General features: G+C 69.0%; 1 protein-coding gene and 1 non-coding gene across 3 annotated transcripts in view; both read left to right on the forward strand.

The window, feature by feature from the left end:
• Positions 1-13463, forward strand: part of SLC12A5 (solute carrier family 12 (potassium/chloride transporter), member 5) — a 26152-nt gene continuing 12689 nt past the window's right edge. The window contains exons 1-5 of one of the 2 annotated variants that reach the window (XM_025142286.3): positions 1-157; positions 11341-11435; positions 11685-11816; positions 12119-12265; positions 12806-12860. In XM_025142286.3, the coding sequence (XP_024998054.1) occupies positions 49-157; positions 11341-11435; positions 11685-11816; positions 12119-12265; positions 12806-12860 (538 nt within the window). In that variant the 5' untranslated portion in view covers positions 1-48. Of the gene's footprint in view, positions 158-4975; positions 5227-11340; positions 11436-11684; positions 11817-12118; positions 12266-12805; positions 12861-13463 lie in introns of those variants that run through there. The other variant, XM_025142287.3, reaches the window with a different exon arrangement.
• Positions 1613-1668, forward strand: MIR12245 (microRNA mir-12245). Its single transcript, NR_162008.1, has one exon. It is a non-coding gene; the product is annotated as a microRNA mir-12245 (primary transcript).

Genomic DNA, 13463 nt, shown 5'->3' on the forward strand with positions numbered 1-13463 from the left:
GCGCACCCGCGGCAGCCGGAGCCCGGAGCCACTTGTGGCGGCGGGGCCATGAGCCGGCGCTTCACCGTCACCGCGCTGCCCCGCGAGGGCCCGGCGGCGGCTCGGGACGCGTCCCGCGGGGCGGGGGAGAGCCGCCCGCACGGCCGCGATGGTAGAGGTGAGCGCGGCGGCGGCCGCCGGGCACGGCCGGTGGGGAGCGGGGAGGCGGGGAGGGATCGCGGGGCAGGGCCGGCACAAAGGGGTGCGCGGGGCGGGGCCGTCGGGGCACCCCGAGGCAGCGGCTCCGGGCCCGGGGTCCCCGAGAGGCTCCGAGTGCGGCTGAGGGGTTGGGGGGAGAGGGGCGCAGGGCACGGAGCTCAGAACGTGGGCAGGGCCTCCCCCAGGGGTGCGCTCTGTGCCCGTCTCCGTCCGGGGGACCGAGGGACCATTGGGGGTGATGCACCGGGCGGCACCGGGGCGTGAGGGTCGGAACGGGGGTGTGCGGTGGGGGGACGTAATGGGCAGGGGGACGTGGGCTGCCTGCGCCTCGCCCAGGGGAGGCTCGTGGGGATGGGGCGGGGGGCCTGGGATGCTGGGAGCCCCACGGTGCCAGGCCGTGGGGTGGGCACCGGTGCCGCGGCCTGCTGTCGCCTCGTGGTGCCCAGGGGACATCGCTGAGGCTGCGCCGTCACCGCAGCTGTCACCGGAACCGTATCGATCCCAGAAACCCAACCGAGGGCAGCGTGGGGCTGTGACCTTGCGGCCTTGGCAAAGGGCGAACGTGGGTGGGGGCGGGCGGGCAGCGGGGTGCCCAAGCCGGGCTGCGCCCCACCCTGCGCTCCGGCCTCATCCCACGGCGGCCGGTTGGGGACCGCCATCTATCCTGCAGCTCCTGGGCGGACGGGCCCTGAGAGGGAACGCAGCAACGGGCGCTGAACCGGGAGCTGGTGGGCGGGTGGCTGAGGACCGGGTGCAGGGCGGGCAGAGGTGAGAGTGTGCGGGGATGCGGGGGAACCGTGGGGCTGGAGACCCCCGGGGGCCTCCGCTGAGTCCCAGCGGGGCGGTGACCTTGTGCCCTCGCAGAGGACAGCGCAGCCCGGCGCCGCCAGCAACTGCCTGGGACCGGCCCTGCAGCCCCCAACCCGGGCAGGGCCAGGAGTGCTGGGGCCCGCGGGGGCTGCGGGGGCTGCACCCGGCCGTGCTGCTGCCCCACACCGGGTTGGGGCGGTCTGAGCAGCCCCCCCGGCACCGCTGGCCCTCCTGGCAGCCTGGAGCGTGACGGTGGGGCCTGGGAGCGTCAGTGTGGGTCTCGCGTGGGGTCCCAGCCGGCTGGAGGAACTGCTAGGCGGGGGTACGGGAGCCCACGGGCTGGGGGCCGTTTGGGGAAAGCCCCTCCGCCCCCCGCTTTTGCCAGGGAGCCCCGACGGGAGGTGGGGGCGGGGTGCGGTGCTCCCCGTGGAGGCGTCGGCAGCGCGTGTGGGGCTGCGGGGCGTCAGCGGGGCCGTGCGTTGTCGAGTGGGGCTGTGCGCGGCCGGGGGGTCTCGGGGGGCCGTGGGGCGCGGGAGGGGTCGCTCGGCGCAGCGCTCGCTCGCCGCCAGAGGCCGCTGCTGGCTCCGGAGCGGCGGGGGCGGGGAGGGGCCGCGATGGGAGGGGGTTGTTCGACGTGACCCCGCCCCGCCCGGCCCCGCCCCGCCCCTCCCGGCCCCGCCCTGCAGCCGTTCCCGAAATAGCCCCGAGCGCGGTGGGGGGCCGGCTCCATCCCCGGGCCCGGTTGCCGTGGCAACCCCGGGATGCGGAGGGCCGGGGGCGCTCCCGGGGTCCTGAAGCGGCTGCAGCCCACGGCGGGCCGCCCCCTGCAGCGCGGTGCGGTGCGGTGCTTTGCGGGGTCCTCCCGCAGCCGGAGCCGAGGCGTTGCGTTGAGCCCTGTTGCCATGGGGTCGGCCTTCCCACGAGAGTGCTGTCCTGGGGGGGGGGGGGGGTCCCCTGGGGTGCTCCTCGCCGTTGTGCTGGCTCGACGATCGACCCCCGCTCCGCAGGCTGTGGGTTGGCAGCTCGGGGCCAAGTGGGGGCAGGTGGCGGTGTGGGGGGTATCTGGCTTGGGGTGTGAAGGGGCATCCCTGGAGAGAGCCCCCCTGTGTCCTCAGGCAGCCGGGCTCCATGGAAGTCGCTATGGCAACCAACTGGTTAAGGAGCCTCTCTCGTTGCCATGGAAACTGGATCCGATGTCATCTCTCTTCACTGTTCCATGATGCTTTGGGGATGGTTGTAGCCATTCTCCCAGCCCTGCTGTGGGCAGGAGTTGTGGGGTGTCTGTGCTGTGCTGGGGCACCCACAGCCCTTGTGGCACCCTGACCATGGGGACACTCAGCCACAGACCCATCTGCAGACCTGGGGGGTGCTTCAGTAAGGCAGGGACCCCCAGTCCCACAGGGCAGCCTACACAGTTTCCCATCTTCCCCCTCCTTGAGGCACCGGGTGTGCGGCAGACATGGCTGTGTGCAAGGAGCAGTTCTGTGCAGAGCCTCTTCTCACTGCCCCAGCACAGAGCTACAGGGAGAGCAAAGACACAGGGCCTGGGGTCTGCGGGAGGCGTTATTAAAACAGCCGGGGGGTTATGCTATGTTTGGGGGGCTGCTCACCATGCTGGCCCAGGCGATGCCAGAGTTTGCCGTGGCTCCCGGCTCCCCAGCACGCATCAAGGCTGTGGGGCTGAGCTGTGCCCATGGGTTGGTGCCTCTGGCAGGCTTCTGGCTGTCTCTTACCGCTCCCACCCAGTCACAGAGCAGGGCTAGGCTGGGCCTGTCAGCGGCGTGGGGCTGTGCCATGGTCCTGGCTGTGGCTGCTGTTGTGCACTGGCACCGGGGTCTCACACAGCTCAGGCTCGGTGCGGGGTGGCTGAGGGCACGGGGGGAGGTTGCAAGGTGGCCGTGCCGTGCCAGCTTCAGGCTGCCCGCGGGGCTGTGCGGCCGTGTCGCAGCAGATTCTTCCCCCTGTCGCTCCCCGGCAGCTTGCCGTAAGTGGGGCACTGATGCCATGCCTGGCCCAGTGCCAGATGCCTGCGTGCGCCCAGGCGCGGGGGCCACTTGCAGCTGATGGAAGGCCCTGTGCCTGCGGACAGCCACCTGCCGCCCTCCGTCCCCTCTTCCCTGCCCGTGCCTTGTGCTGCTGCAGCCCCACTGCTGCCCCTGCTTCTGGGCGCTGCCAGCTGCGCCAAGGCCACGGCTCAGTGCAGTGCAGCGTGCAGGGGGCCACGTGGCCCAGCCCCATACCCTGCCCACGTCAGACCCCTCTGCTGCAGCTCTCCGGGGTGGACCGGTGCCCTGCCCCATGCCGGAGGGACCCCGTGCACGAGTGAAGTGAGCGCAGTCGATGTCTCAACCCCCGCATTGCTGGCAAATCCCAGCCCCTGAAATGGAGCCATAATCCAGGGATTAGGGGATTAGTGGTCTTTCACGTGCTCGCCCCCCCCCCCCCCCCCCTTCCCCCCATCCGCTTTAGCAGGAAAATCCCTCTTGCGTCGAGCCCACGTTCCACGGCCTCCTGCGCAAAGCTGCCACCTCAGTGCTTGGCTCTTGCTGTGGTGGGATGGTCCTGCACACCCCCCGGCCCTGAGAACATGCTGGAGCTCTGCCCGCTCCATCCCACTGGCCTTGCGCTGCTCCATCCCTGGGCTCAGGGCAGCTCTGCTCAGCTCCTGCTTGGTGAAGGAAACACCACTGCTGTGGGTGCTGAGGCTGCGCCCTGACCGTGCTCTCCAGGGGTGCCCCCGTGCTGCGGGGCTCCCTGGGGCTGTGCGGTGCTGTGCCATGCCCCACTGTGCTGACCACTGAGGGCTGTGGCTATGCCGAGCCCCACCTCCCCGGGGTCCTGGCCCCACAGCGGGGCAGGGCTGGGGAAGGGCGGCGGAGCCAACCCCTGCAAGGTGAGGGCTGGGAGCATCCGCGCTGCAGAGCAGCTGGCTCCATACCAGGAGAAAGTAAACAATTAATTACAGCTGTCAAGAAGTAACTAACGCCAGCGGGCTGTCATGATCTCAACCCGCTCCTGAGGAGATGCCGGGAGCTGCAGCCAGCTCCGCTTCTGGGATCCTCCCAGACTGAGCAAGTGAGAGGAGAAGGGGCTGCGGGATGACCTCTGGGGTCAGCGCAGTGTCCCCGTCACAGCCCTGCCCCAAACTGCACTGAGAACCATCGCCCCTCGCGCTGGCCCTGGGTCAGCACAGCCACAGCCCTTCAGGGCAGCCCCCGACTCCATGTCTGCAGTGCTGTGTGCCCGAGGGAGGGGGCTCCGTGTGGGGATGTTCTTGGAGGAGGGGGCACCACTGGGGCCCTCGCAGTCTCATCAGGTGTGCTCACTCCCAGCCTGTGCCCCTCAGGGGCAGCTTTCCCCACTCTGCATTGCCTGCTGCAGCCTTGGCCGGTGTCCGCCCCGCTCCTGTTGGCCCGGCTGTGCCCAGCTTGCCAGGGCTCACCCAGATGGTGGCACCGCTGCAGGCATAGCGGGACAGCCGCAGGCTGGTGGTGGTGTTGGGCTGGAAGGCACAGCCCTGGGTTAGTGTTCTGGCTTTGGGGGGGGGGCTGCCTGAGCTGCGTCCTTGCCGAGCCCCCCGCTTCCAACCGGGGCTGGGGGCTGCCGTGCACGGGGCTGCCCAGACCCCTCTCGGTGTCCAGGACAGGTGTTGGTCCTGCTGGCGCAGGGCTCCGTCTCACACCCTGGCGGGGGAGTGCCGGGTCCCCGGGCAGCGCCCGGGCTGCGGAAGGGACGCGGTGCTGCGCCAGCTGTGGGGGGGCACCTGCAGCCACTCGAGTGCCCTAATTCCTCCCCCAGCCCTGGCTGAGCCCGGGGAGGCGGCGGGCGGCTCTGCTACAGCTCCTTCCCCCTCCCTCGCCTCTGCCTGCCACCGCTCCCCTCCCCAAAAACCCGACAGGGGATAATGCCTCCTGAATACATGATGAAGTGAGTAGTCAGGCTGGGCTCCGCCGCCGCTGCTGGGAGTGAGTGAGCGTGTGAGTCTGTGCATTGAGGCATCTCTGCACTGCAGCCTCCTCCTACATCCAGCCAGAGAGGCAGAGAAAGGCGCGGAGGGAAGGCGGCTTGTTGCAGTGCGAGGCACTGGCCCCTGGGAAGAAGCAAATCCCTGGCAGCCGCCCTAGGCGCGACCGGAGCAGCCCCGAGCGAGGCGGCGGGCAGCGGCCATGCTGAATAACCTGACGGACTGCGAGGACGGCGACGGGGGGGCGAGCCAAGGTAAGGGGCAGCCCGAGGGCGTCGGGGAGCGGCGGCCGGGGGCTGCGGGGCCGCAGCCGCGGGGACGCGGGCAGAGCCGGGAGCTGCGCGGGGCCGCGGAGGCGCGGGGAGGTGGGCTCCGGCCGCGACGGCGGCTGCTGCTCGGCGGCCGCGCGACGCCGCGGTGCGGGTCCGGGCGCTGCCCGCGCCGGGCCCCGCGGGGCTGCGGCTGTGCGGGCGGTGCGGGCGGTCCCGCTCCCGCTGCCGGTGGCGGCTGCGGCTTCCCGCGGCGGCGCCCCCGCGCCGAGCCGCCCCCGCCGCCCGCCCGCCCGGCCCCGCGCCCGCAGCTGCCGCAGTCCCGGGGAGCGGCCGGGCCGGACCGGGCTCTCCGCGGAGCCTCCCCCCGGGGCCGGGGCTGCGCTCCGGCCTCTGTCCCTTCCCGGGCGGCCCCCGGCGGCGCTGCCCCATCCCGCTCGGGCCGTGCCGCTGCGGAGACCTCTGCGACGGCCCCATCCCGGCTGCCGCCCCCGGCGCTCCCTACCCGCTGCCTCTCCGCACCCCCTCCTGCCTCCCCCCCGACTCTCCCCAGCCGCCCCCAGCCCTCCTCGCTTCCCACACCCCCGGCTGCCGCTTTCGGTCCCGGTCCACCGTCTCCCCCCCCACCTCCTTCTCGCCCCCCCCCCCACCCCCCCCGCGCCGCCCGGGCCCGGCGCTGCCGCTGTCCGCGGTGCTGAAGCCGTGCGCAGTGCAGCCGCCGGGGCCGCCGCGGAGAAGGGCCGGGGCTGCAGACCCCCGGGGGGCGCTGGGGCTGCCGGGCCGCAGCGTTCGCTGCTCTAAGCGGAACCCTCGCCCCCGTGCTCCCCGGCACCTGGCAAAGCCGAGCTGCACGGGTGCAGTCCCCGGCTTCCCAGCAGCGGGCGAATGCAGCATCCTCCTTCACGGGTGTTGCTGGCAGGCACGGGAACGGGCCAGGAGAATGCAGCCGTGTGCGCGGCGGGTCCTGCAGTACCACTCTGACCGCCCCCACTCCCTCCAGGTCCCCTCACGGGGTCTGTCGAAAGCCCCGGCCAGGAGGGCCTCGAGAGGGCAGCCGGGCTGCCAGTTGCGGTGTGAGTTCCCGGCTGCCTGCTGCAGGGCTCCGGGCACTGCCACACACAACGCTTTTGGTCTGTGCTCCACAGCCTGACTCTTGTTTATCTGCTTGTTTATTCACGGCTGCACTGAAGGTCAGGGCTGGCAGGAGTTTTCGGGGTCACCTTGCCCGGCCAGGTGGAGCTGCGCTGCCCCACCGGCCAAACCCTTCCCTGGCTCTGACCCTTTGCCCTATGCAGCAGCAGGGGCTGCGTTGTTCATTGCGTCTCCGTTGTGGCAGTGCTGGGCTGCATGGAGGCAGGTGTGTCTGCCCTGCTGCTTGCAGGCTGCGTTTCTGGGGTCTGGCTGTGAGGTTGGATACGGTGCCGCTACAGATGGGCCACCAAAACTGTCCCTGGAGCTGACCTGAGCTAGGTGGTGCTTGTGGGGCTGCGGATGCAGGGCTGGAGGAGGTGTGTGGCTCCGTGGGGCTGGAGAGCAGAGGAGGGTGCAGGGGAGAGGCACTGCAGGGCCCTCCCCCCCTCGCACCTGTACTGGGGGTGGTGGGGGTGGAGGACTCTGGCGGCTGCTGCGGGGGCTGTGCTTCTCCTGCGCCTTGCCAGGGGCCCCGCAGCACTCCCTCCCTGCCCGGGTCTGTCTAGGGATGGTGATGTCCCATCTCGGGGTGGCAGAGCTGATGCTTGCCAGCAGGGACACCTCTGGCTCTTTCAGGCCCCGTGGTGACTGCTGAGACCAGCAGACAAGGTGCTGCAGAAGCCCTGGTCCTCCACTTGTGCCATTTGTGTTCCAAGGCCAGACAGCAGCCCCTCTGCACGTCCCCGTTCTGGGCAGCCTGAGAGAGAGCTTTGGTGACAAGGGCTGGATGGGATCCAGCGCTGACAGCCCAGCGAGAGCAGGGCCAGGAGCAGCCCTGGGGAGGGGACAGGAGCAGGGCAGCAGGCAGGGCTGCAGTGTGACATAGGGCTGGCTGTGTGCACCGCTCTGCTCTGGGCATGGGGATGTCAGGTGCAGCCCTGGCGCAGGTGCCTGTGCTCTGAGCTGGAGGCACCTGGCTGTCCGAGGAGAGGAGAGTCAGGGTGGGGAGCTTGGCTGTAGCATCGTTCTGCGGCCATTCCCATGACAGGGCTCAGGCTATGGGAGAATCTGGGAAGCTGTTTAAATGCAGCCAGGCAAAGCGCCTGTGCTGGAAATCCTGAGCCTGCAGGGCCGGCTGATCAAAGAGAGGATAATCCTGGGTTTAGGAAGGAAGAGGATAGGTCTGAAGTAGCAGTTGGTCTAATTTGGGTCAGGCAGTGAAAGAATCCACCCCAAACGGCCGCTCGGCGCGCTGGCCGGCTGCAGGGGCAGTGTCACCAGGGCGGGGTGGGGGTGGGCACCGCACCCCTCCCGTGCTGCAGCGATCCTGGCACTGCAGGACCTTGCAGCACCCCAGGGCTGCGGGTCAGTGCCAGGACCAGTGCATGCATGGCCGAGTGCCCTGGATGGCCGGAGGGGGACAGAACAGCGCTGTGGCCACCCCCGGGCAGGAGCTCCTGCGACACAGCAGCAGCTGGGGCTATCAGCTGGGGGACACGTGCTTGCCCATGTGCTTGCCGGCCCACAGGGATGCACAGAAGTGCTGGCGTGACCTGGGGGCTGCTCCTTGCAGACAGCCCTGGGCAGAGTCCCAGTGAGCTGGAGCAGGCTGCTGCCAGCCAGTGCCAGCGAACTCTCTGGCAAAAGTCAAGGTGCCCTGTGCTCCTGGGGAGGAGCTCCAGCACAGCCCCGTGGCCCGGGCAGCTTGCGCAAAGCAGGCAGGCATCGCCCTGCTCTTGCCCTGCTCCTGGGGCTGGGGGCTGTGACTTGGCTGGTGCTGCGCCGATGCAGGGCTGGAAGTGCCTCCTGCAGGCATAGGTCCCAGTGGCACTGTCCGGTGCCGAAGCAGGGGTAGGGGACATGCAGCGCCAACCCTGTGGAGGGGCAGTGCAGGAGGGGGCGCCGGCTGGAGCTGGGCTGGGGTGGGGACAGCATCCAGCTGGGCCCTGTGGTGCCGCTTACCGCAGCAGCACAAACCCAGGGGCAAGTGGTGGCACGGGGATGGGGCTGCCCCTTCAGCATCCTCCCCTTGCCTGCCGCTGCCACCTATCCAGGGGCTGCAGCCCCCAGCCCCAGGGCTGGACATGCTGGCAGGGTGCCGCAGGGGGATAGGCTGTCTGCAGCCCTGGCAGCAGCTCTGCTAAATTAGCCCTCAGGGTTTGGCTGCCTTGGCCCCCCCGCTCCCACCCCCCCTCGTTAGCGCTCAGTCCCTGCGCTGTGTAAAACGATTAGGGAGGATTTGGGATAAGGGACATGATGCTTCCCAACACAATTGAGGGCTGAATAAAAAGCCACCAGGAGATCACATCATGGTGGGTGCCACAGCCCTGCCTGGTGCTGCCCCATGGGATGGCTGTGGGCATGCGGGGACGGTCCCACAGCTCTGGGTCCCCGGCAGGCAGTGGGCTGGGTGCTGGGATGTCCCCAGCGTGCAGGGCCGGCGGTAAGCCCCGCCGTGAGCAGCATTACGTGGTCGCCACGCCGGGGCCGTGGTTCCCTGCCAGCAACCCAGCCGCGAGCCCTTCCAGCCGCCGCAGCAAATTAAAAGGCCGATTCATGTTGAGTGATCCCTGGGGAGGGGGGCGGCTCGGCGCCGGGATCGAAGCCTGGCATGGCTCGGCTCTGCTCCGCTGCTGCGTGGCCCTGGGCAGTGCTGGGGTGACGGGGCCGTGTCGGGCCCGTGGGCATCGGGGTCACCTGGCAGCCCGCAGTGCCCAGGAGGTGCCTCGGGCAGGGTCTGGCTGCAGTAGGGGTGGTGGGGTATGGGGTCGCCCTGCCCAGGATGGGCTGCTGTGCCCCTGCCCGGCTCTGCACAGACCACAAATCCTCTGACAGCTGCCTGGAAGAGGCTGCACCAGCCCCTCTGCGGCAAAATGGTCTCCGGCAGGAGCGGGGAGCACAGCCGTCACCTGGGACCCCGCAGCTGTGGCACTTAACTCCTTCCAGCCTGCAGAGACAGGGAGGGGGCCTGGGCTGCGCCCTGGGGACAGCAAAGCTGAGCATCCCTGTGCCCCCACCTCCCCTGGCCACCCTGGGCCTCTCCCGGTGTTGGTCCTGCTGGTCGGCACCACCAGGTGAGGGGCTCCGGGCAGCCAGGCTGGAGCCAGCATGGGGCCCCTGTGGTGCTGTGGGGGACGGCTCTGGGCTGTGAGGCCACGGGGCGCTGCCCCCAATGGGGGCACTGGGCTGTGTGGGGCAGCGGGAGCCTGAACCCAAGAGCCTGGGCTCAGTGGATGCCCTGTGGTGCGGCTGTGCTCCATCACCGGGAGCCGGGCAGTGTTGGCCCCATGGGGCTGTGGCGATGAGGGGTCACAGGGCCTGGCTGTGTGCCCGCAGGGTGATGGTGGGATGGGGTGCGGTGCTGGGGTGCCGTGCGGTGCTGTGCTGTGCCGTGGGGTCCGGCGTCTGTCCGGCTGTGCTGTTACATAAGAGCGGGAGCAGAGGCAGCCGTGGCTCTCTGTTACCATAGAAACCAGCGTGGTGATGTCGTCGACCGGGTACCAGGCGGTGAGGCGAGGCCCCGCGGCTCTGCTCACGCTGTGGGGGTCCCGAGGCCCCTCTGGGCTGCCCACCCCCACCCTGGTGCCCCCTCGTGTCCCCTCGTGTCCCTCTGCGTGCCCCCCGTGTGTCTCCATGCCGTGGAGCTGCGTGCACCCTGGAGAGGAGAGCATGGACAACCCCCGGCCCCTCACCACCGTGGGCCCATTCTGGGGTCGAAGTCCCACGGCTGGCGGGGGTGTCCTTATTTGCATCATGATTATAGCATTTCCACGCTCCCCAGGGCCCAGGCTGTGGACTGAGGTGGTGGGAGCCGGGGGGGTGTCTGCCTGTGCACGCGGCTCTTATGTAACGTGCACTTTACACGATGCTTTTGGCAGAGCCAGCCGGGCAGGAGCACTGCCCCGCACTGACGGCACCATGAGCAGTGCCTGGGCAGTGGGTGGGGGCTGCACACTGTGGTGTGGCACCAGGGGGACCGCAGCCCCAGCCCTGCTGTTGACTGTGCCGGGGGGGGGCAGTGGGAACGCATGGGTCAGCATCACCCATGGTGTCGGGGCTTTTGCCCCCCAGCCAGTCAGGAGCGGCTGCAGGTGGTGAATCACGGCTGCGCGCAGGCGAACTTGCTCCGCCGAACCCAAAAATGAGTCAACTGTCGGGAGGCAGACAGCCTTCAAAGCAGCGCTCTGCTCCCAGCGTGCCGGGTCTGTCCCGGGCTGCTGCCGCCGTGGGGTGGCCGCATCGCCCCGCTTCGTGGCAGCCCATGCACCGCCCCACAGCTCCGGGCCTTCCTGGGCTCTGCATTCAGTGCTGGTGGAGAGCGCAGCTCCTGTGGGCTCAGAGCAGCTCCGGGATGCTCCATGCACAGAGCTTGCCCGGCCCTGCTGCTGTCCTGCCCTGAGCCCTGTGCTGCATGGCTGCGCTCACACCACGCGTGGGCATTTCCCGGCCCCACACACTGCTCACCCAGCCCAGCCTCTCCCTTCACCGTTCAATGGCTCTGCCTCGGTGCTGAGAAATGCGCCACTCAAATGGCATCCATGCTAGCTGCCGCTTTATTTCCAGCCTGATTTATTTCTGCTGCTCTGCAGCTCTCTGCTGCTTTCTTTGCTATTAAGCCCGACTCTGGGCGTCTTCTGCGCGAGGTCATTATGCAGCACGGCAGCCCCATCCTGGTGGAGCAGCGGGCTCTGCAGGCTTTGGGTAGCGCTGCGGGACAGCCCTCAGTGCCAGGTGTGTCCCCACCCTGCGGGGTGTATGGGGGATCGGCGCCGTGAGTTGCTGTGGGATGCCGGGTTGCCCGGTTCCCCCTGGATCCACACCAGTCACTCTGCCTGGTGCCGGCACTGCGGATGTGCTCTGGTGAGCCCAGACGGTCAGTGCTCTGTGGCTCTGGGGGGGGGGCGGCTCCTCTGGGGACTGTTCAGGGCTGGGGGCCACCAGTTTACCCCCGCCGATCCTATCCTGCAGGCGATGGCAATCCCAAGGAGAGCAGTCCCTTCATCAACAGCACAGACCTGGAGAAAGGAAAAGAGTACGATGGCAAGAACATGGCCCTCTTTGAGGTAGGGCATGCAGGGGGCTGGGGCGGGGCCGGATGGGACCTGGGGAGGGGGCCATGGGGACAGGGACACTGAAGAGCCCGTGCAGGATCTCCCACTGCGGGGCCAGCAGTGGCCACGGGCTGGAGGCACGCAGCCTGCAGAATGCAGCATGCCACAGCAGTTGTCGTGGTGTGAGCAGCGCTGTGCTGTGCTCTGGGTGCTGGGCAGGGATGGTGTGGGACCTCAGCTCTTGGGTGCTGCTCTCTGCAGGAGGAGATGGACACCAGCCCGATGGTCTCGTCCCTGCTGAGCGGGCTGGCCAACTACACCAACCTGCCACAGGGCAGCCGGGAGCACGAGGAGGCTGAGAACAATGATGGGGGCAAGAAGAAGCCAGTGCAGGTGAGGGGTTGCAGGGCAGTCACTGCTCCTTCCTCCCATCCCCTTCAGCCCAGGCTGTGGCCTGTCTCAGGGCACCAGATCCCTCGGCCCCTGCAGGCACCGCAGCCCTGACACCCATCTCTGCTCCAGTCCCTATGAGGGCTGTACAGCACTGGGAGCACCGTCTCCCTGCCCACTCTCACCTGGCTGCAAAGTGTGCAGGGTGCTCATGGCCGAGCCACCCCCTGTCCCTCCGACCAGCAGCAGTGTGTACGAGTGAGAGATGCACACTGAGCTCTGACGGCTCCCTGCTTCCTCCGCAGGCTCCACGGATGGGCACCTTCATGGGCGTCTACCTGCCCTGCCTGCAGAACATCTTTGGGGTCATCCTGTTTCTGCGCCTCACCTGGGTGGTGGGGATCGCCGGAATCATGGAATCTTTCTGCATGGTCTTCCTTTGCTGCTCCTGTGTGAGTGCCCCCAACCCCCACACCTCAGCCTCATCCTGGGGGCTCCCGCTGGGCCAGGAGTGTCAGCCCTCCCCCATGCTGGGCTTTGCGCCCCGTGCCAGCACTCACCGCTGCTCAGCAAGCTCAGGTGCTCCTGCTCCACTTAGCAAGGAGAAACCACCCAGCTTCCCGGAGGAGCTGGGAGTGGAACAGTGTTCAAACCGTGACCCAGATTGCACCTGGGTGTGGGTAGGATGTGGCGTTGGTGCCCACTGCTGGAGACCCCTGTGCCTGGGAGCCGGCTGCCGTGCTGGGACAGTGCCCTGCAGCACGTGCTGGGTGGGAGGGATGTGGGTGCGCAGAGACCCCGTTGCCCACCTACCCTCTGAGCTGCTCAGCCCCACAGGCAGCATTGCAGAGTCCCAGCCCAGTGCCGTGTCCCAGCCTTCCCCCTAAGTCCTGGTGCTGCCCCACGGCCTCCGCTCTCCGGGCCCTCTCTTGTCCCATGCCTGAGCTGGGAGAGGGCTCTGCCCGATGCTGACACTGTGTTTCCTCCTGCAGACGATGCTGACAGCTATTTCCATGAGTGCAATTGCCACCAACGGCGTGGTGCCAGGTAGACCTGAGGCTGTGCCTGCGTGTACTCGGGGCGTGGGGTGCTGGTCCCTCAGGGGTGGGCTCCTGCCAGGTTTTGTGCCCCAGAAGCGCTGTGCCAGGCGCCGGGGCTGCCCCATGCCGTGCGGGGGATGGCGGCTGTCACTGCCAGCCGCGTCCCGGCCCTCTGCCACCAGCCCCGAACGGGTTCCCCGGGGGTGAGCACGGAGCCGGAGCCTCCACCCCGTCCCCAGAGCTGTGAGGTGCAGATGGCAGCGGGAGCCGTCAGACACAGCTCCTCCTGCCAGACTGGGGCAGCCGCGGGGGAGCCGCTTCCCTGGGCGGAGCCGGGCGAGGAGCAGCGGGAGGATGGGTGCCGGGGTGCAGGAGGCTGCAGCTGGGGGCTGAGCAGCGCGGTGCCCGGGGCTGCCCCCTGAGCATCCGTTCGGCTCCACAGAGCCGGAGCGGTGCCTTCCCCGCCGCTCCCGGGGCTCAGCGCAGTGCCGGCAGCCCGGCGCAGGGTGTAATTAATGCAATTTATCATCCTGCCGCCGGCCGCAGGGCCATCGATCGCTGCCGCCTGGCTCTAAGGGCTCCTCTGGGAGGATGGAGCAGGGCATGGCCC

Source organism: Gallus gallus, chromosome 20 (assembly GCF_016699485.2).
Source record: "Gallus gallus isolate bGalGal1 chromosome 20, bGalGal1.mat.broiler.GRCg7b, whole genome shotgun sequence".
NCBI lineage: Eukaryota > Metazoa > Chordata > Aves > Galliformes > Phasianidae > Gallus > Gallus gallus.